The sequence below is a fragment of the Moschus berezovskii genome, chromosome 23 (genome assembly GCF_049115385.1).
Source record: "Moschus berezovskii isolate FMDL1 chromosome 23, NW_MosBer_1.0, whole genome shotgun sequence".
NCBI classification, from domain to species: Eukaryota; Metazoa; Chordata; class Mammalia; order Artiodactyla; family Moschidae; genus Moschus; species Moschus berezovskii.
This window is the reverse complement of record NC_142482.1, coordinates 27,636,919-27,657,904: the sequence shown is the minus strand read 5'-3', so window position 1 is coordinate 27,657,904 and position 20,986 is coordinate 27,636,919. Positions and strand designations below refer to the sequence as shown.

At 54.4% G+C, this 20,986-nt stretch overlaps 3 protein-coding genes across 6 annotated transcripts; 1 reads left to right on the top strand and 2 right to left on the bottom strand.

The window, feature by feature from the left end:
• Positions 1 to 1,517: 1,517 nt before the first annotated feature.
• TOMM6 (translocase of outer mitochondrial membrane 6) lies at positions 1,518 to 2,814 on the bottom strand. The gene is made up of 3 exons (XM_088831354.1): positions 2,677 to 2,814; positions 2,053 to 2,158; positions 1,518 to 1,833 (listed from the first exon to the last, which is right to left on the bottom strand). The coding sequence occupies exons 1-2, from the start codon at positions 2,802 to 2,804 to the stop codon at positions 2,062 to 2,064; spliced, it is 225 nt and encodes a 74-aa protein (XP_088687480.1). The 5' UTR covers positions 2,805 to 2,814; the 3' UTR covers positions 1,518 to 1,833; positions 2,053 to 2,061.
• Positions 2,815 to 3,358: 544 nt separating this feature from the next.
• Positions 3,359 to 9,370, bottom strand: PRICKLE4 (prickle planar cell polarity protein 4). 3 transcript variants are annotated; one of them, XM_088831352.1, is made up of 8 exons: positions 9,201 to 9,357; positions 7,854 to 8,173; positions 7,130 to 7,273; positions 6,378 to 6,485; positions 5,483 to 5,620; positions 4,990 to 5,193; positions 4,218 to 4,422; positions 3,359 to 3,742 (listed from the first exon to the last, which is right to left on the bottom strand). In XM_088831352.1, exons 3-8 carry the CDS (start codon positions 7,259 to 7,261, stop codon positions 3,369 to 3,371), a joined length of 1,161 nt encoding a protein of 386 aa, XP_088687478.1. In that variant the 5' UTR covers positions 7,262 to 7,273; positions 7,854 to 8,173; positions 9,201 to 9,357; the 3' UTR covers positions 3,359 to 3,368. The 3 variants fall into 3 exon arrangements, with proteins under 3 accessions (XP_088687478.1, XP_088687479.1, XP_055263250.2); XM_088831353.1 differs by lacking the exon at positions 7,854 to 8,173 and having other exon boundaries at positions 9,299 to 9,370; XM_055407275.2 differs by lacking the exon at positions 7,854 to 8,173.
• A 694-nt stretch (positions 9,371 to 10,064) lies between these two features.
• On the top strand, positions 10,065 to 19,837 carry FRS3 (fibroblast growth factor receptor substrate 3). Of its 2 annotated transcripts, XM_055407089.2 has the most exons (7): positions 10,065 to 10,243; positions 11,871 to 12,014; positions 13,787 to 13,875; positions 14,848 to 15,034; positions 17,214 to 17,375; positions 18,180 to 18,337; positions 18,611 to 19,837. In XM_055407089.2, the coding sequence occupies exons 3-7, from the start codon at positions 13,810 to 13,812 to the stop codon at positions 19,523 to 19,525; spliced, it is 1,488 nt and encodes a 495-aa protein (XP_055263064.1). In that variant the 5' UTR covers positions 10,065 to 10,243; positions 11,871 to 12,014; positions 13,787 to 13,809; the 3' UTR covers positions 19,526 to 19,837. The 2 variants fall into 2 exon arrangements, with proteins under 2 accessions (XP_055263064.1, XP_055263066.1); XM_055407091.2 differs by lacking the exon at positions 11,871 to 12,014.
• Positions 19,838 to 20,986: the final 1,149 nt, after the last annotated feature.

Below are 20,986 nucleotides of genomic sequence, written 5' to 3'. Positions count from 1 at the left end.
ACAGAATTCATAATTAGCCATCAAAATTTGGCGTAGACTTGGTAGCTTTAACCTGCTAAATTCTTACTGCTTTCAGGAATTAAGCCAGTTGAAATGAAACTTTACCTTATCAGCTTATGGCTTTATAAACCAACAGCAACACTGTTACTTGAAGCTAAAACATTACATTTTAAATGAAACTTGAATTACGCTTTTGGAAGCTGCCATGTCTTCAATTTTGGCCATGTTTTGAAGTTTACCTTTGAAAATTGCTATCAAATAGAACTTTTCACAATTATGAGTAGCTCAGGTAGCAGACTTCAAGGATGTAAGTTTCACTCCTATAAAGAACAACAGGTGCTGGTATTTCTAGGCTTAGCAGTGGTCTGATGCAGGCTGACGGGACTGAAAAGTTTCCTTCCTGGTCACCATTTGGGGGGTGATGGCTTCAAATCCAAGCCTTACTTAATCCATGTTACTTTTCCTCATCTTAACAGCCTAGTAAGATATAAACTTGTCAGAGCATCTGTGATCCCTATGTAGATTCTTAAAGGATCCTGACGTCATGTTAAGCCAGCCACAGGCCTCAATTCATACAGGCTCAGACTCTTTCCTCCTAACAGCTGGGACCTCCCTGATTAGAGCTTATAAGAAAATGGTGCTATTCTTTAACATATAAAGAACCTAATTCTCTTAACAGCTTTCTTAACCAGATTTATGCCAGCAGGGTCAAGAAGGACCATTTTATTCTATTTACCTTTAGTGAAGAGACTGCTAGAGATAACACCTGTCAACTTACAATTAGGCCACTGTGGTACATTTATACTGACCCTCCTTCCCAATTCTTGTCCTTTAATCCCATACCAGTTCCAGAGGAGACTTGGCACAAAAAAAGTAGTACGTGTATTTTTTAAACATCTAGTAGAGCAAATCAACTAGAAAAAATTGCCAAGGGGAGCCTGTCTCTATGTCCACACCTTTCTAAGCCTACATCATTCTTTCCATGCCAGTTCCTTACCTACTCCATTTCCAAAGAACCCCAAACTCCTGGACAGTGGCACTACCCTGAGTTTAAGGGTCAGAAAATATCTCTTTACTTGTGAAGGAAGCAGTTTCCTCAAGCTGTGTTGCTTCAGAGCCCACTGCCCAGGCTTACTCACACCTTGCCTCCACCTGCAGATTACTGCCCTTGAATCCCACTGTATTATAGCAACAATGCCTCCCTGGTGCCTGGAAAACCCACCTGGTGCACTAAAATGCTATGCAACACCAAATGGCTTCTTCCCATAGTACTGCTCAAAAATGGAAATTCCTCAAGAATAAGCTATTACTTTTGCTAACATCACTGTATGGTGGTACAGTTTCCATTTCTTTTTTTCTTTTACTATGAAGCAAACCATCTGTTAAAATCCATGGTTGGGGCTTGTTTCTGTCTCTTTTGAGTGTGAAATATAAATCATGTTTTTATGATTTTTGTAAATCTTGACTTTTTACACCTTGTTTTTGTAAGCTGAAGTTTTCTTATTAAAAGAATAAAATGTCTTTGTGTACACGCTTTATTTGTTAAAATACTATTAGATTATTCCTCAGGACAAGAGCAAAGATCATCCCCTGCAGAAACTTAGGAACTATGTACAGCATTTTACAGAACAGAAGACAACACTTTAGCTGAAGCCTGCCTGCTGACCAGAGAAGGGTGTCCTGAGTGAACTCAGCAAAGAAAAGGAAGTCAGGCAGGGAAGGGAAGGTGCCATCTGAATCAAACTTCACCCGCCATCGGGGCAAGTCTTGTGATGGTCACATATTGGAGGCTGTTTTTGAAGGGGTCGAGTACAGCACAGGGGTTCGATGTGTCTGCAATCAGACAACAGGTGGCATTAGAAACGTAAAATTACTAGAAACGTAAAATCGCTAAGAGACTCCAATCCCTTGCAACGTCTCGAAATATATCTAACTAGAAACAGCCAAGGGTCTCTTGTCAAGTCTCTTTCCTATTACTCTGTGAATAGTTGATCTAAATTATTTCTTCTCCCAGCTTCTAGGACTTCTGAAAGAACAGTGGTTAGTGCTTACCTTCACAGGCTAGACCCCAGGCTGGGGTGCCATTAGGTCAATGTCACTCAAATTTCTGGCCAGCCAAACTCCAGCAGCAAAGAGTCCCAAATTGAGAATCAAGTTCCTGGAAAAAGAAAGCATCCCATTAACCCTGTGGTCACCGAGTCACGTGTCTTTGGTTAAGGAGAGACGTGGGCGGGGGTGTTCCCATCATCACACACAGGAGGAAACCGTCCCCTCCTGAGGCAGAAGCACTTCAGAATCGCAGGAGCACTGATGGGTCCAAGACCACATGGATATTTAAGGTTCGTTTCTACGTCTAATAAGAGCAGGGTCAAACGCAAAGGCCAATTAAGCACTTGTCTAGGGCCAAAAAGCCTGTTTGTTGGCGCCCCCTCCCCCAGGGTCCCCGTGAGCAGAGATTCTCTAGACAGAGCCCGGTGACTGAAAAGAACGCTTCGGCAGCACGGAAATCCTCAAGATCAAGGACCTCAGCAAAGAACAGCCAGAGCCACAAAGAGGCCAAGATGTGGGTGGTGTAAAAAAATCTGGAGGAACCGGCCACAAGGAAGGGAAATCCAGGGGGTACGCATAACGCGCGCGAAGGGCCGGAGAGGGACCGAGCCCCCGGGCCTCGGTTACCTCCGGAAGTCATTCCTGTCGGTGGCGAAGCGGTAGACGCCCCGAAGCCAGTCCCCCACGTTGTCTGGCATTTCGGGAGTTTCATTTGCTGAGCCCGCAGCGGTCACGCCTGCCCCGCTGGAAGCCATAGCAGCACCTCCGCGCTCCGTAGGAACGCTCCCCACGCACCGGGCGGGCGCCGACGGATTACGCAACTTCCGGCCTCACACTTCCGCCGGCCACCGGCCGACAGAGGGCGCTCCGACAGGCGCCTGCAGAGCTTGGCGGGTGTGTGTCCGCCACCTCCGCCAGGGGAGGAGCGCCGCCCCGCTCCAGTCTCCCTGGTCGGGTTCCACCTCCAGCTCCGTCCTGGCCTTCGGCCGGCGCACCCGCTCACAGTCCAGGTGTTCTCTGAGTGATCACTTCATTGGTTCGGGAGGAGGACACTGGGGACGGGGCCGCCCAGCCTGTGGGGGTGGGGCAGGGGCACTCAGCGGGGGATGCGTAGCTTTGAGGAATAGGCTACTCCAGGAGTCTCCATGAAGACTCAAAGTGCGCGGCTGAGAGGAGGCACTCAAACCTGTCGTCTCGCCGCCCTTCCCCAGACGTGGTCCTGATGGCATTCAGTCTAGGACTTAGAGGGCTAGGAGAGCCTCCCTCTCTCTCCTTACAGATCACACCTCCCCAAGCCCCCCTTTCTCCAGGCTGCGCCACTAGCAAATGGTACAGTGCCTCCTGGAGGTGTCGCTGTCCCCAGTTCGGAGAAGGGCCGGGGTCTCCCAGGGCCGGGGAAGGCGCTGGCCTAAGAAAAAGCCTTCGGGTTCCGATTCAGAGGAAGAGGAGCAGGTGGGGCAGGGAGCGTCCTCCTTCGGATCAAGGGGCGTCTCTAGGCGACCCTGCGCGTGCCTTTGGCGTGCCTCCGTCTGGTCCCCAGCTCGATACTCCTGCTCTGCGCTGGATCCAAGCATCCCGCTCCGGGTTTCCAGACTGGAGCTGGCGGCAGTGGCGAGAAAGGTTGCCCGGGAGATGGTCGCGGCATTCGGCTGGGCGCAGTCCGGGTCTCCGACTCTGCAGAGCCCCTCCTCTCCTGTTCCGGGCGGGGTCAGAAACGCCCATCTCAGAGCCGCGAGTCTCCTTCTCCCAGATTCGGGCGGGGCAGCGGCCAGAAGCCAGTGCCAGTCCGGGCCCAGCCTCCCGCCCCGCCCCGAGCCGTGCGCGCCGCCGCCGTGGGTCCGCTCCGGGCTCCCGCCCCTCCCCGCCTCCGCCCAGCAGAGGGCGGCCGCGGCCCCAGCCAAGGAGCGAGTCCCGCGCCGCAGCCCCAACAGCGGCGCGGGGTGGGTTCTGGAGGCCCTCGGAGCGCGCCGGCCAGGGACGCGCGGTGAGAGCTGCGGGCCCCGAAGCTCGGGTCTGGGGGTGCGGTGGTCGGGGGGCGCGGGAGCGCTGCTGGAGGGGCGGGACGGCGTGGGACCGGGGTGAGGGTCCCAGCCCGGGAAAATCAACCCCTCAGCCCAGCCCGAGCCGCTGTCCCCTTCTCCTTTGATCTTCACCTTCTCCTCCCTTACCCGGGGACGCCCTGCTTTCCAGTGTCCGGGCCGGACTCGAACCCGCATCCGAATAGCGACGCTCAAAGCAGCTGGGGCAGCAGGGGCCGCCCCCCGGCAGGGCATAACGTCCCCCGCCCAAGGGCCCGGCGCAGTCCTGGCAGCAGAAATGGTTTTCGTGCCAGCGCCGTCCCTCGGCCTCGGTGCAGCGCCGGGAGAAAATCAGCTGAGAGAGGGAGAGGGGAACGGTTCATTCATTCCTTCACTCATTCATTCATCCAATAACCACGCCTTATATCCAGTTGACGCTAAAGCACGTCTACGGACATTCCCATTTGATCTACTCAAACACTCTCAGACGTGGGGAGGGCTGATTGGATTAGCCAGGCTCCCCCAGCAAGCAGGTGGCACATCCTGAAAGAAGTGTGACCCGGGTCGCCTGGACGCCCAACCCAGGTTTCCATACTGCCTCTGTGCAGACACTGAACGAGTTCCTCGCTGGAGCAGGCACAGCACTAGCGTACTGAGATGATCGTCTGTCCTAGAGTCCCTGCTCTGGAGAAATTCAGTCCAAGAAAACTCGGGGGACTCTGCTTGCGGTGGGGAAGGGCACAAAGTCAACGGGTCCCAGGTACCCAGAGCTCAAAAGTCAGAGCAAGGTGGATACAGAAGTCCCAGGCTGGTTTCCAGTTCTCTGTACCCAACTCTGTGGTACTCAAAGAGGCATCTCCTTGCACCCTGCCACTCTTAACCCTGGGCAGACCCCCTCCAGCCCCTCCCTTCAAGGCTGTACCTGGTCACAAGCCGGGCAGCGTGGCCGCAACAGCTCTGCGTGATGACGACCACAGTAAAGACGCCCATCGTGGTAGAAGTAGATGAGGTTGATCAGGGCCTGGCCACAGGCCTGGCAGGCAAAGCAAGCCTGGTGCCAGCAGCGCCGCTTTCCTGCCCGAGCTGCGAACACTCCGTACTCCCCTGGCCTCAGCCGCTCCCTGCACTGCGGGGCATGGGTGCTGGGCTGGTTACAGGCTGCATATGCCACTCTCCAGGCTCTTCCATCCCAACCCCAACCTAACTGTTCTTCCCACACCTCCGGCAAACCCACCTCCACTGCAGGCTCCACCAAGAACCCCTACGTTTGGTTTCCCTTTTTCCTGAATGTTGCCAAACTGTCAGTCCTCAAACCCCTTTTCCTCTTCGGAGTCCCCAAAGCCATCCCCTTCTGCAGCAGTGAGAGGGCAGAGAGGAGGAAGGGGAATACGGTGGCCAGGTCGGGTGTTACATACATTGTCACAGGTGCATTCTTCAAGCTTGAGAGGTGCCAGGCGGGCCACCCCCTGTCCCAGGGCCTCCCTCCTCCGCTGGGCACAGAAGAGCCGCAGCTCAGCCAGCTCCTCCTCCCCAAGGGCCAGGCAGTAGCGCTCCTGAAGAAACAGGCATCCACTGTAACTGGGAGAGCCCCAGCAGGCAAGATTGAAGTGTGACTGGAGAGAGGAAGTTTAGTTGTTTGGTCAAAGAAAAGGCTGTGAAACCTCAAGGAGCTGCAGGAGATAACAGCACAGGTGAGCACTGAGGAGAAGAGAGGGGAGCACATCCACCTGCGTCTCATTCCCCCAAGGAATGGTGATCGCTCAGGCCCTGATGGCCCCACAGCACTTAGCCCATCTTCCTGTACTGGGCTGGCCAAACTGTTCATTCAGGATTTTCCGTAACATCAAATGGAAGAACCCAAATGGACTTTTTGACCGACCCGGTATTTAGATCCTGGCTCCCAATGAGCTGTAGCTCAATATCACTTCCCACTGGATTTCCCCTATTCCATATTCTCCTGCCTCACCTCCCCAATTGAACTGTAAGCCTTTAGGCTGGGTACACATAGGGGCCTCAATAAATATTTAACCACCATATGCTCTACATTCGTACATTCCATTATCAGGTTCAAAAGCTGGTCATGTTCATTTTCTCATTTGCTCTTCAGCTAAGTGTGGTGGTGGACAGAGCGGATGTCACTGCCCACATTGTGTAGATGTGAAAGCTCAGGCCAGGGGTGGGGGATGACTCCCCCAATCAGTGGCATATCTAGGCCATAAATTGGTGCCTTCCTCCCTTCTGTACCCTGCTTCTTCCCACAGTAAAGAGAGCGAGGCAAGAGAGAGGAAAGCTGGGGAGAGGGAGACCCACATCGCTGTCCTGTGGAGGGAGCTGCTGGACGAGGCTCCGGAGCCCAGGCCAACTGGGGGCTGGGGTGGTGTCCAGGCCAGGGTGCCCCCAGCTCGGAACTTCAGGATCCTGAGGAAACAGCAAAGGGAGAGGGACAGAGCTCGGTTTGTCCTTCCCTCCCCTCCCGCCCTCCCTCCTTCATTGCCACCTCTTCATCAATCCAGGACAGTGTCCACCCTCTCCTGCATTTGGAGACTCTTCCTTCAAGATCACAAGGACAGTTGATCCACTGTCGTGTTTGTGGTCTCACTGAGGCAGGTAAACGGGACACAACCCAAAACATCTTCCCTTCTTATGCTTGAAATCACCCCCTTCACTCCTTAGGGCCAAACCCCCTAGGTTCTGCTTTGGCAACATAAGCCCCATAGGAGAGAATTCATTTATACGAGTGAATAAGTTTAAGGAAGTTGAAGAATTTCCTTGTGGTCCAGTGGTTAGGACTCTGTGCTTTCATTGCCAAGGTCCAGGTTCAATCCCTGATTGGGGAACTAAGATTCTACAAGCTGTACAGCACAACCAAATGGGAAAAAAAAGTAAGAGAAGTTGAACCCCTGTGTTCCAAGGGGGCTATAGGGACAGGGATTCCTGCAAAGGAAAAGGGCTGCAAGAAGCTGGGCACAAAGGCTAACTACATCCCACTTGGTGGAAATGGGAAGAGGTCCAAAGGATGAAGGGGATGTCAATCTCAGAGGGAAGGGCAGGATTCCTCCCACCTGAGCAGAGGTCTCCTCAGGGTCCTTCTTGGGCGTGTGGTCTGGGTCGCTGTCTGAGTTGACTGGTAGATTCAGCTCTGGAGAGGCCAGCCTCTTTCTTCGGTGGGGCCAGCCAGAATTCAGCAGTGACATTGGTGGTAAAGTCTGCACAGAAAAAAGCAAGAGGCCTCCCATTTGTTTGACCATAACAATGAGCTAGGCAGGCTAAGTGCTTTACAGGCATTAACTCCATCAGTCCTCCCATCAACTACATGAGTTAGGTAGTATTCTGGTCACCATTTTACAGATGGTCCAACTGAGGCTCAGTAAGTGTAAGTGGTCTGCTCAAGGTTACAAAGCTAGTGAATGGCAGAGTCAGATCTTGAGGCCAAAGCTTTCAGCTCCAGACTTTCTGAAGCTCCAACTCCAGGGTCTCCCAGCATTGGGATGGAGGAAAGCAGAGGCCTGTAATGGAAGAGGGAGACAGGCCACCTTTCCCGTGAGCCTTTGGGTGGACTGGCCCCTGTTCCCCACCTCCCCAGTCATAACTCCCACCATTCCTCACTGGGCACTCAGCACCCAGGAAGCCTGCTTCCTCATCTCTTCCCACTTCTTCTGCTGTAGGTTTCGGCCAGGTGGAAGAACCACTTCACCAGGAGACCCTTCTTAGCCTCTCCAGCCCATACCAGCTCACCTTTCCCTATGCTCCAGAAATAGGTACAGTGAGTGTCCCCAGATTTCTCACCTAATGTTCCTCTTTGCCCCTTGTGCCTCTCTCAGCTCCTCATCTGGTCTATCAGCTCTTCCAGGACAGAGGAAAATCCTGTGCTTCTATCTTCTGTCTCTAGTAGCAACTTCATTCGATAATTCTAAATGCAATTCTTTAGCCCTCCTCTGGGTGAGCCCTGCTATGGCTATATTATGGTTGGGGATGGGAGGTGACTACTGAAGTGGTAAAGGGATGAGGATGAGCCCTGCCCACAATAAGCTCATCGTCTACTGGGTCAGGCATCAATGAAACCAGACAGCATGGGGCCAGGATTCTGGGCAGATAGACACAGCATCCTAGGAAGAAAAAAAAAAAGACTAAACTTTTCTAGAATATTTACTCTGTGCCAGGGACTGTTCTGGGGCTTCCCAGGTGGTGCTAGTGGTAAAGAAGCCCCCTGCCAATGCAGGAGTCAGAGGAGACTCAGGTCCAATCCCTGGGTGGGGAAGATCCCCTGGAGGAAGGCATGGCAACCCACTGAAGCGACATAGCACCCAATGCATGCAGAGACTTTTCTAGCATGTTACATAATCCATCCTCACAACAATCCTGTGAAGTAGTTTCTATTATCCCATTTTATGGTTGAAACAAACTGAGGTTAACTAACTTGCCTGAGGTCACATTAGAAGGGTAAGGGAAGCTTTAGAGGAGGAAGCTGTCTTTGAGAGCTGGGATGGCAGCTGGGCACAGGAAGGGATCATCAAATCCCTAGCCTCCATAAGACCCAGCTTTAGAGCTGGGTACAGGGTTTGGACCATAAAAATTATATGGCTTCCCAGCCCTGAGCACCCACCCTCTGCCACCCTTCCCAGCTTCCTGGCTCCACACCCATCTGCTTCCTTCCTGTTCTGTCCCTCAGGTCAGCTTTCCTGTGGAAAGCAGCCAGGATGGGCTGTTCACACTCAGGGCCAGGAGGGGACTGAGACCCTCTTTTCCAGGTTCTAGTTTGCATGAAATCGTCTCACACAGGACCAACGCTCAGAAATCAGTCCTCACGCCTCACCCCAGGACTGGATAACTCCATGTTCACTTAGCACTGGACTCCATCTTACTAACATGCTGGATTCCTTCCAGAATTCTCCTCCCCCCCTTACAAATAATACAAGACTGAACCCCCTCCCCATGGGGCGCAGGTGTAAACGGACTCAGGAGTTCTACTTTCCTGAAGGGCAAAGGCTAGGGATTGGGAAGTTGGGGGGTGGGGTGTAAGGGATGAAAGATTTCCCCGGACAGTGAGAGGAAAAAAGGTTCGAGAAGTTTCTGATCCTGCCAAATGCCCTCTTGACAGATCCCAAGTTTTTTCTTGGGTTTCTCGGGGCCCACCTCCGAAGCGGGACGCGGTGTGGTTCCCGAGTTAGTTGGGGTTCCCAGTCCGGCTGCTGGAGTTTAGGATAGGGGACAGGACTCCGCTGGCGTCTCACCCTTGCTGAGCGCTGGTGTCTGGGCGGTTCTGGACAGACGCCGCTCTCGGGCCCCTCAACCAGTCTCCACCTCCAGATCTAGGCGCCCGCCTCTGCCCGCCCCCCGGAGCGCGGCCCTTCCTCTCCCAGCACCCCCGCTCCCCGCCCCGCGGGCCCTGTCCGCCTCTCCCGGGCTAGTAGGGCCCGACGGCTCGGGGAGGGGCCTAGAGCTGCTAAGTGAAGGAAAGCGTTTGAGGGATCTTGGGTGAAAACGGTGCAGGCTCCACTGCCGCCACCCCCGTGGGCTTAGTCCTGGGACTGCATCTCTGCGGGCGCTGGGCAGACACCCAGGAGCCATCGTTATGCCAGGTCCTCAAGCACTGGCTAAACAGAACGCCTTTCGAAGCAGTGCAGGGCCCCCCAGACCTTCCTTCTGGTCTCCTAGACCCGCCCTTGTCTGTGTGTCCCCACCCCCACCTAGTTCCCTCCCCCTTGTCCCCAGTCCCTTTCTGGGGTCCCTTGTACGACCCGTCCCTGTCCCATCCCTTCAAGCTCCTCCCCCATCTTTCGTGCTTCTCCCCAGTCCCGCCCCGGGCTCCGGTCCATTTTCTTATCCTGGGAGTGGAAACCTTTGGTCCCACCTCTGGTCCCTCAGCCCCGCCCCGCCCCGCCCCCGCCCCAGGCTCCGCCCCGTCCCTGCTAGGCGAGCTCTGCCGCTGGCCCGGAGCGCCCTCTGGCGTCTGCGCATGCTCCCTGCTCGCTACTGCAAAGTCCTCCAAAGGGACGTTCTAGGCTGCGCGCCGGTCGCCCCCGATCGGGTCCGCCTGCCCGCAGCGTCTCGTTGGTGCAGCCGGTGACCTCCGACCCCGCCGCGGCGGGGCGGGGAGGCCTTAGCTCCGGGCGGGCGGCGGCTGCTGCAGTGGGACCCGGGAGCGGGGCCCGGTGCCGCCCGGGCCGCGGGGCGATGTGAGTCGGGGTGCGGCGGGGCGGGGACGAGGCTGCTCCACCGAGGCCGCACCGCGCCTCGCCGCAGTCTCCGCTCCCTCCCGAGGAAGTCCCGGGAGGGCGGGCGGTGGAGTCCCGGGGCTGGGGGCGGGCATCTAGGGACTACGCGCGGCCCTGACCTCCGCTATTCCTTCCCGGCATCTAGAAATTCCCGTCAACTCTGTTACCTAAATCTGCCTCTAACCTCCCAGAACCACCCTATCTCCACCCCCGACACACCTTCGCGTGTCCTGGAGTCCCGAGAACCCCTGTCTCCTGCAAATTCCCCTGCTACGCCCCCAGAACCACCATTCTCTCTGGGATGAACCCAGATGCTTCCACCGTCCTGAAATTCCTCTTGAGTCTTCATGCTTCTCCATTCTCCTTGCACTGTGCTCAAATCCAAAGCATTTGTCCACCTTTCCCCAATCCCTCTCACATGTTTTGAGTCCCCATGACCTCAAACTCCTACTCCCAGTCCACACCTGTCTCAGAGCAGAGCCTTCTCCTCTTGTCACCCGATGTCACCCCCTTAGCTGGGCTGTCATATGTCCTGGTATCTTTAAGAGCAGTGAAGGAAACAGGAAAAGATACAGCGCCCTCCCCCATCTTGCACCCTGCAGTTCTTGGCTTCACCCCCAGACTCCCTGTTGGTTGCTCAAGCCCCAGTATTTACCCAGCTGCCCGTCTCTACCCAGCTGTGCACATCTTCCTCAGCCCACTGCCCCTTCCAGAGAGTAAGCCAGACAGAGAGCAGGGGTCCTTTTACCTGAAAAGTACCCAAAGATGCAGAGCATCTGGGGCCCTGGGAAATGACCTTGCCTTTTCAGAGCAGGAGGGTGGGATTTCAAGGATCTCCAGCATCCTGGCTTGTTGACTTGTCCACCTAGGGCTCAGATTACTGAAATTTTGGTTGATAGCATTTGTGTTAAATTATAGGGCTTTTGGAGCTTGGAGAACAGAAAGTCTATCAAGGTTCCAAATGTGAGATTGAAGGAGCTTGTCCTAGAAGAGGAAAATGTTGATTTTAGTGGTGTTTGTTCTATGTACTTACTTCTAGAGGTGAAGCTCCGTAGTTTACAGCTGTTTCCCGTAAAAACTGGAAAGCTGTTTCCCTTAAAGGCGTTGAGGTGGAAATTGTGGGTGGCGATGGAGGATCTGCTTGGCAGAATCTCTCTGATACTTAGCAGCAACATAAAAACTAGAATATTGGTTTCCTGAATCTTGAGCCATTGCTCTTTCCAATACATTTTCGTGTTTTCTTGAGAGAGCTCTTTGTAGAGTTCAAGTTCTCTGCAAAGGTAAGGTAATGATTTTGGTATTGGTTGTAACAGGATTCAGAGGGAGTCTAGAAGTGACTTAAAATGTTCTGGCCTGTCTCGGACTTCAAAGTCACTGTTTCCAAGGGAGTCTTTCCCTCTCAGGGCCTATGGGGCTTAGAATTTGTGGTCCCTTTGGCCTTGATCTTTCTTCATTGGCATTTATATACCATTAGAGCCTGGAACAGATATCCCAGTGGGATGGACTGACAGCAAGTCAGTTTCATTAACAATTGAGGGGTGAGGATAGAAGTTTTCCACTAACCTGTGGTCTCTGTCTCCTGTGCTAGGTGAGCCCCAGGTGTGTCCCAGAGAGATCCAGGTGACTTCTCTGCAGACTGCTTGCCATGCCACCCCACCAAGAACAGGGGGAATAAAGTGGGGGTCCTTCCCCATGCCCCTCCCATGGTCAGCTCTCCGATGGCCTGGGTGAGGTGAGACCTGTGTATAGGAGCCACTTTTCTAGAATTTCCCAAGTTGGGAGGAATTGAGGGTGCAGGTCAGGATTGTTCAAGACTTTACACTTTCAATGGGAGCTCTAGAAGATATCTAGTCCTACCAATTCAGTTCTTGCAGCAAGTTGCAAACCAATAATTTCTGGTTGGGATTGGTCCATGGGTTTGCTTTGTCCCTTAGGTCACTGTAGCCTGGTGGTGTCATCTCCATTCTAGCCACAGGTCCAAATGTTGTGACGTCTAATTTGAGTGCCGTAATCTGGGAGGGAAAAGCCAGATAGTAAGGCCTCTGGTCTCCCGTTTGGACAAAGGGGAACAAGCCGAGTGTTTGTTTTTTTAATGAAGAAATGCCTATTCAAGGTTATGAAAATAGTTCTCTGTTTTCAATCATCTGAATGTATCTCTTAGCCATAACATCTCATTTGAAGAGAATATCAAAAATAAATTTGAGATAAATGTTATAACCTCAGATATGCAGATGATGCCACCCTTATTGGAGAAAGTGAAGAAGAACTAAAGAGCCTCTTGATCAAAGTGAAAGAGGAGAGTGAAAAAGCTGGCTTAAAACTCAGCATTTAAAAAACTAAGATCATGGCATCCAGTCCCATCACTTCATGGCAAATAGATGGGGAGATAGCCAAGACAGTGACAGACTTCATTTTCTTGGGCTCCAAAATCACTGCAGATGGTGACTGCAGCCATGAAATTAAAAGACGCTTGCTCCTTGGAAGAAAAGCCATGACCAACCTAGACAGCATATTAAAAAGCAGAGACATTACTTTGCCAACAAATGTCTATCTAGTCAAAGCTATGCTTTTCCCAGTAGTCATGTATGGATGTGAGAGTTGGATCATAAAGAAAGCTGAGCACCGAATAATTGATGCTTTTGAACTGTGGCATTGGAGAAGACTCTTGAGAGTCCCTTGCACTGCAAGGAGATCAAACCAGTCAATCCTAAAGGATATCAACCCTGAATATTCATTGGAAGGACTGAGGCTGAAGCTCCAGTACTTTTGCCACCTGATGCAAAGAACTGACTCCTTGGAAAATACCCTGATGCTGGGAAAGATTGAAGGCAGGAGGAGAAGGGGACGACAGAGGATAAGATGGTTGGATGCCATCACTGACTCAATGGACATGAGTTTGAGCAAGCTCTGGGAGTTGGTGATGGACAGGAAAGTCTGGCATGCTTCAGTCCATGGGTTCCCAAAGCAACTGAACTGAACTGAACTGAGATGTTGGGGTGGTGGTAAGAAAGGAAGAGACAGGATCTGAGTGAGGTGAGACAGGAGGAACAGGAGAAAGTGCCAGGCCAAAGTGTCTGGGACTCCCAACCTACGGTTTCTTTGCTGAATCTGGATGAGGCCCCCGGCTGGCACCCAGCTCCGGATGCAGATACATTCCTCTAGGTCCCTCCTTTTAGCCATGTTTTTATGCTGCCCAGGCTGCCCTTGCCTCTCATACTGTCAGTCAGAATCCTACATACTTCTCCAGGTCCGGGTCAAACGTTACCCCTGAGAAACTCTCTCCATCCCCCCATCAGCATTAATCCTTAACGCATCCTGACTGGAGTTAATGTTTATCCAGTGTGTGTCTGGCCCTGGATTGAGAGTGTGAATTCCTTGAGGAAGGTACTGTGAGTCTTGGACAGAGTAGGTGATCACAGCGGGGTGGTTCTGCCAGGGTTCCCCAGAGCGGGGCTTTGGGGAGCTGGCTTTGATGACCTTACTGTCCTTTGTATTTTTCCCTAGGGCAGGCAGGCTGCTCTGACACCATGGGGAGCTGCTGCAGCTGCCTGAACCGAGACAGCGTCTCAGACAACCACCCCACCAAGTTCAAGGTACCCACAGCCCCCTCCTTTCCCGCATACCCAGAATGGCCTCCTGGGTTCTGCCCAAGCTGTCAAGTTGCCTGCCTAGAGAAGGTGAAATGAGCTGCTGAGGCCGTGGGCTTTTTAAGACTTATTAAGAATTCTCAAGCTCAGGATGTCGGAGCAGGCCCAAGGAAAATAGGCTCAGTCCATTGCCGTTTCTGCACCTCTTAGTCTTACTAAGAATGAAGAAATGCTGAGAGTAGTAAAGATTGTGCTTTCAGCACGACGTTCACTCCCGTCAGCGTATCTTTAAACAACAAAAGTCTGCAATGTTACGTTTGCTGCTTGCTTTGGGAGAATAAGGCCAGGCCCAGTGGACCTGTGTGCACCGCCCATTCCTTCCACTTCCTGTAGGGGGCGCCTCCTCCTCACCCGAGCATCTTGAAGCCCAGGTTTCTCCCGCTCACCAGAAGAGGGAGCCCTCAGCAAGGTCCTCCAGTTGGGGGAGAGGGCTGAGGCCTTTATATTTGTTCCGCTTGAATTTGACTCTCCCAGGGTCTTAGGATTTTGAATTCACAATGGAACCTTTTCTCGCATTAACATGTGGTCCTTGGATACTAGCCATGGACCATTTGGGGTCATCTAACCTTGGATGTCTAACTGTCTGACCTTAGGGGTCAACTTGCCACCCCTCCCTGCACTGCCCAAATGACACAGCCTAGAGAATTGTCTTGGAGAAGGAAATGGCAACCCACTCCAGTGTTCTTGCCTGGAGAATCCCAGGGACAGGGGAGCCTGGTGGGCTTCCATCTATGGGGTCACACAGAGTCGGACACGACTGAAGTGACTTAGCAGCAGCAGCAGCAGAGAATTGTCTTGGGTCACTGACACTGCCTCATCCGGGGCCCAGCAATCGTGTGGCGTTCCGAGTGGCTCACGGACCCAGACACACACTCGAGGGACTCAATCATTGAGCCCTCTGTCCTGTGCCCCTGCCAGGTGACAAACGTGGATGATGAGGGCGTGGAACTGGGCTCCGGAGTGATGGAGCTGACCCAGAGCGAGCTGGTGCTGCACCTGCATCGGCGCGAGGCTGTCCGCTGGCCTTACCTCTGCCTGCGGCGCTATGGCTACGACTCCAACCTCTTCTCTTTTGAGAGTGGCCGCCGGTGTCAGACTGGCCAGGGTGAGCACCAGCCCCTGCCCCACGCTGGGATGGGTACTTGTCCATGGGAAACAGGTTCTGCGGCTGGAAGTCGCAGCTGGAGGTTCAGTAGGGAAGTCTGTTGACTTGGCAGGTGTTGCCCAAAGAAGGGAAGGGTCATGGCCAAGGGCACACAGGAGTAAGTGGACTCCCAGGCCGGTGCTTTTTCTCTTCAGTCACTGCAGCTCCAGCCTGGGTGGCTTTGTGGGGTCATTTGTTGCACAACCCATGGGAAGCAGGCAGTGGTCCCAGGCAGAACCTGCGTGGGAAAGCAAGCAGTTCCTCCTCCCTTTGTTACTCTAGTTTCAGGGTCCCTGTTGCCCCCTCAGTAAGAGCAAACAGCCCCACATCATATGCCCAAGTCCCTGTGTATAATGAAAGGTCAGGCAGGAGCGCTTGCTGCCTTGGGCCTGTGCGGGGTGGGAATGATAGATTCAGAGAGGCCCACAGTGTATGGAGTAACCCTCACAAGGTTAATCTTTGTCTCCCGTCACCTGTGGGCAGTGGAGTGTGATATATTTGGCCTTCCTCCCCTTTCTCCCTGCAGCTGGAGGTCAGGGAGGAGTGGGTTGTTCCATGATGTTAAGTCTGGGGCCAACCACTGTTCTCTGAAGGGCGGGCACGGTCTGGGCTTGTCTTTGAGCTGAGCTGCCAGAAGGAATCCCCCACAGGATTGTGTTCAGTGCAGCGTGGGGCTGTGAAGGCAGTGATAGCACTAGCGAGCTCCTCTGATGAGGCCGCCAGCTCAGCAGTGCGTCTCTGTGGCTATAGTGGCCGGGGGAGCCCTCCCCTCCATGCCCCTTACTGTGGAACTCAAGAGGCAGAGACAGTTAACGCTGGCTGAGCAGCGAGAGGGGAGGAAGGGGCCTCTTTGCTCCTGGTGGGGTTTAATCCACACTGGGGATCCCAGAGGAACACCATAGATCCCAACACAGGGTTCTTCTGAAACTCCGGTCTTTCTCAGCCTTTTCTAAGCCCTTGACATATCTTGGAATGAGATGTAATAGACGAGAATGAGGAAAGAATCGTCCTGTTTTTTCTCCTCCCTTCTCCCCTGTTCATTCCATTCCTGCAGACCTGATGCCCCAGCTTAGTTTGTCTTTGTGTGGAAACCCTCATGCACATTCCAAGTAGCTTCTCTGAGTCCTGGTCCCCATCATTACAAAGGAGGACGCAGAATCCCAGGCTGGCCCAGCACCCCAAGGACATCTTTGGATTCCCCGAGTCCTGCATCCTCAGCCCAGTCCTGCTGAGGACCATGCGTTGCTGCCTTGGAGTTTGAGGGGCTGTAAGGGTACCCACATGGAGGAGCCACATGGTTGCCATGCCATATTTGTCCTTTAGCTAGATGGCCCATCCTTCCTTTCTATACCAGAGTTCAAGCTCCATGAGGTCAGAAGCCCGTACACAGTAGATAGTCACTCTCTGGCCAGGCACTGGGCTAAGTATACAGTGAACAGACAGTGACCAGGACAGACCCTCCCACCCTCAAAGAGCTTAGAGACTGCTGGGCATAGAGCTGAGGGCTGGGGCCCTGGCAGAGCTCTTTTTTCCTGGGGAGCAAGGGGTAGCAGGTGAGGTGGAGGGTCACTCATCTGACAACTTTCTTTCCACTTTGATTTTTTACTTCACTTTCCTTCACCCCTGTGCATACACATCCTTATGAAAGCGATTTAACTTCTGAGGAATATAGTTGAAGTACCAGATCTTATGGCTCAGACGGTAAAGAATCTGCCTGCAATGTGGGAAACCTGGGTTCGATACCTGGGTTGGGAAGACCCCCTGGAGGAGGGCATGGCAACCCACTCCAGTATTCTTGCCTGGAGAATCCCCATGGACAGAGAGGCCTGGTGGGTTACAGTCCGTGGGGTCACAGAGTCGGACACAACTGAGCGACTAAGCACAGCACACTAGATCTTAAGATGATGGTAATGGATAGTGTGTGTTGGGGGAGGGGAGTGAAGGCCGTGGGCTGGCTCCTCCTATGGCTCTTGCATGTTGGAGTGTGCGGAGAACAGTCGAGATGCTAACCCTAACCCTTCAGGCCTGGGACTGAAGTCCAGGGACATTTCCTGAACTCTGTGCATCCTTTCAGCCTCTCTAGTCCTCCCCTATAGGATGCAGGGTCAGAGGAGCCTCATTTCTTCTTCTCCTTCTTCAGGGATATTTGCATTTAAGTGCTCCAGGGCTGAGGAAATCTTCAACCTCCTCCAGGATCTGATGCAGTGCAACAGCATCAATGTGATGGAAGAGCCAGTCATCATCACCCGCAACAGCCACCCAGCTGAGCTTGACCTCCCTCGGGCCCCCCAGCCTCCCAATGGTGAGGAGACCCCTCTCCTCCGCACCCCAATGCACACACAAGCATAGTTCCAGGGAGCACTGGTCTTGGGGGCATGAGTCAGGCAGGCAGGTGGAGGATGGTTGGGCAAGCCAGGCTTCCAGGACCATCATCCATCATCAGACAACTCCCAAGGATGGATAAGTCCTGGCCTGGACCAATCAGGTGACTCAAGCTGAGGCTGGGGAGTCCAGAGCCTTGTATTGACGGATGGTCGGGGAGCAGACAGGAAGACATTGGGTTTCCATGGAAACGGCAGTCTGGAGCCGTTTTGCTTCCTTCCTTCTGTCTATTGGGTCATACCCATATACCTTTCCTGACAGCTGGTGCAGCATCTCTGCCCACGGCTGTCTGGAGAGGTTCCCACAGTTTCTGCTTGTTCATTCACTGAATCACATTGAACACCTGCTCCGTGTCCTGCCCTCCATCGGCTGGCCCTTGAGGGACAGAAGAAATAGACACACAGTCCATGATTTTGAGGAGCTTCCCTGGAGCTCACTGGCAGAGCTGGAATGAAGTGTAGGGTCAGTTCAGTGACAGCAAGTTGTGCCTTAAGTGTTTTAGATAAGGCTGTGATGGGGGAGGTGGAGTTCAAGCTGAGCTTTCAGAAGAACGGCAGAGGTTGAAGATTAGACACAAGGTGAAGACAATGGGGACTGCCAGTTCAGTGGGGTGGACCTGTGGGGACCTTGGGAGTGTCTCCGTGTGAGAGTCCCAGGCTGCCACACACACGGTTGCGGGTAGCTGCCAGGTGCTTTAAGGATCCCTTGTCTCCTGTGTGCCCAGCTTTAGGCTATACCGTCTCCAGCTTCTCCAATGGCTTCCCTGGCTGCCCAGGAGAGGGTCCCCGATTCTCAGCACCCCGGCGCCCCTCAACGAGCAGCCTCCGACACCCCTCGCTTGGTGAAGAGTCCACCCATGCCCTCATTGCCCCCGATGAGCAGGTGAGCAAGTGGCTGCCCAGGGTTTTCCTGTTGGTCTGGTGGGGGTGGGGGACGGGAAAATACAGCACCTCCTCCCGGTGAGGCTCATGGGAGGGAAGAAAGTGGACAGGGCCCCCTCCAGTCCCAAGAAAGGGAGGCCGCTTTCCTGGGAGGTTTGGAGGACAAGGAAGAGGAAACTGCAGCCCTTTTCCCACTTGCTTCTCCTCTCATCCTGTCCCCGTTCTCTGCTTCCTCCTTGCCCTTGGACCCTCCCGCCCTGGACTGTAACGCCAGTCCCACACCTACGTCAACACGCCAGCCAGCGATGAGGAGCAGCGCCGAAGCCGGCACTGCCTGCAGCCCCTGCCTGAGGGCCGGGCGCCCTTTGCGCCGCAGGCCCGGGGCCCCGACCAGCGGGACCCACAGGTGTTCCTGCAGCCGGGCCAGGTGAAGTTCGTGTTGGGCCCCACCCCAGCTCGGCGGCACATGACCAAGTGCCAAGGCCTGTGCCCGAGCCTGCAGGACGCCCCCCACCACAACAATAACAACGAGGGCCCTTCGGAGTGCCCGGCCCAGCCCAAGTGCACCTATGAGAACGTCAGCGGGGGGTTGCGGCCGGGGGCGGGCTGGAGACTGAGCCCGGAGGAGCCGGGCTGGAACGGCCTGGCCCAGCGCCGGGCTGCACTGCTGCACTACGAAAACCTGCCCTCCCTGCCCCCCGTGTGGGAGAGCCAGGCGCCGCAGCCAGGGGAGGAGGCCGGGGATGACGGTGACTCAAGGGACGGGCTCACACCCTCCTCCAACGGCTTCCCGGAAGGCGAGGAGGACGAGACCCCGCTGCAGAAGCCCACCAGCACCCGGGCTGCCCTCCGCAGCCACGGCAGCTTCCCCGTGCCGCTGACCCGGCGCCGAGGCTCCCCGAGGGTCTTCAACTTTGATTTCCGCCGGCCGGGCCCGGAGCCCCCAAGGCAGCTCAACTACATCCAGGTGGAGCTGAAGGGCTGGGGTGGAGACCGCCCCAAGGGGCCCCCGGACCCCTCCGCCCCCCGAGCCCCTGTGCCCACCACGCACCCGACCCGCAGCTCAGACTCCTACGCCGTGATCGACCTCAAAAAGACCGTGGCCATGTCCAACCTGCAGAGGGCGCTGCCCCGCGACGACGGGACCGCCCGGAAAACCCGGCACAACAGCACCGACCTGCCTCTGTAGGGGCGCCCCTCCGCCCGGCCCAGCCTCCGCCTCCCGCTCCCGTGCCCCGAGCCCGCACGCCGGGGTTCGGGGCTGCTTCGCAGAAGGGCGCAGAGGTGGACCAGATGCTTTCCCGCACTGGCCAGCGTCCCCAGAGATATCAGCCGCAGAGTACCCCGGTGTCCGAGCTGGGGACAGGAGAGGGTGAGCAGGCGAGGGGAGGGAGCCGCGGTGTAAACTGTGAAGGGCCCCCCGACGGCACTTAGCACCCTCCCGTTCTGTCATCTGTCGCGTCTGTCGTCTGTGTTTTTTTGGTTGAAATTTGGAAACATTTTGTACCTGTTGATTTTATTTATCAGTTTATTTTTCTATTTATTGTTTTAAATGTAATTTAACATATTTATTATTAATATAATTATTTTTAAATTCTGACGTGGTGGATGACGTCACATTTTTAAAGAGTTTTTTTCTGGCATGGTACTGGGCTGGGAGTCCAGGAGGCCTCACAGAGGGAGGGTCTTCACCCTAGGATGATCGTGGGTTTTGTGACAAGTAGCAGCCGTTTCTTTTTCTCCTCTAAGAAGCCCTGGCCCAGAACTGAAAGTTGCCAGGGACAGCTACTCCGTCAAAGTAAAGTGACCACCGGGCAGCTGGGGTCCTTGATGCCCAAAGGGGATCTGTAAGAAAAACTACCCTGGCTCTCTGAGGTTTTAGTCGGTGGAAGTGGAATGAGGGATGGGGTGCTGCACCGTATTCACCTTCTCTGGACTCCCTCACTGAGTCCCCCTCCTGCCCCCAGGTGGGTCCAATTGGGTACTGCCCTCCTTTCCCACCTTGGCCCCACGGGGGACCCTGGATCTTCCTTCAGCACCATCCACATGGCAGGGCAAGACTAGAACCTTTAAACAGGACTTTACTAAAAACCCAGGAAATGCAAAAAAAAAAAAAAAAAAGGGGGGAAACAGTAATATAGAACTAAATAGTCGGACTTATGAAGTGTGACTTTCCCAGAGATGTCCTCCCTAGGAATGAGCTCTCTGGGGCATTTCTGACTGACTGCAGGGATGGGGCCCTCAGAGCCACCACATCCGAACTCCTGCCTGGGCCCCTCTGCCCAGGGCTGCACGCTCCCCCTGCCTGAGGCTGTGGTTGCGGAAGCTCTCTTTCCGTATCCGTATCCGGAGGCTGCCTCTTTCCTCTTCCTCCTCCCACCTGTCTCCCTGCCTCAGAATTCCCCTTTCTGTCTCAAACCCCTGAGTGGTTAATTTCCAAAAAATCCAGTGTCTCTATTGAGGCACTCAGGGCCCTGCGGAAGAGAGGGAGCAGGGTTTGTTCAAGCCTTGGGGACAAGCCTTCTTGTCTCTGGTCACTGTTTGTGCCCCAGCTCCCTGTCCTGTGGAGTGACCAGATCTGTCCCCCACACCAAGGAAACAGGCCAGGGCGGGGCCCACCAGCCTCCCACCCACCTCCCTCCCCTCCTGC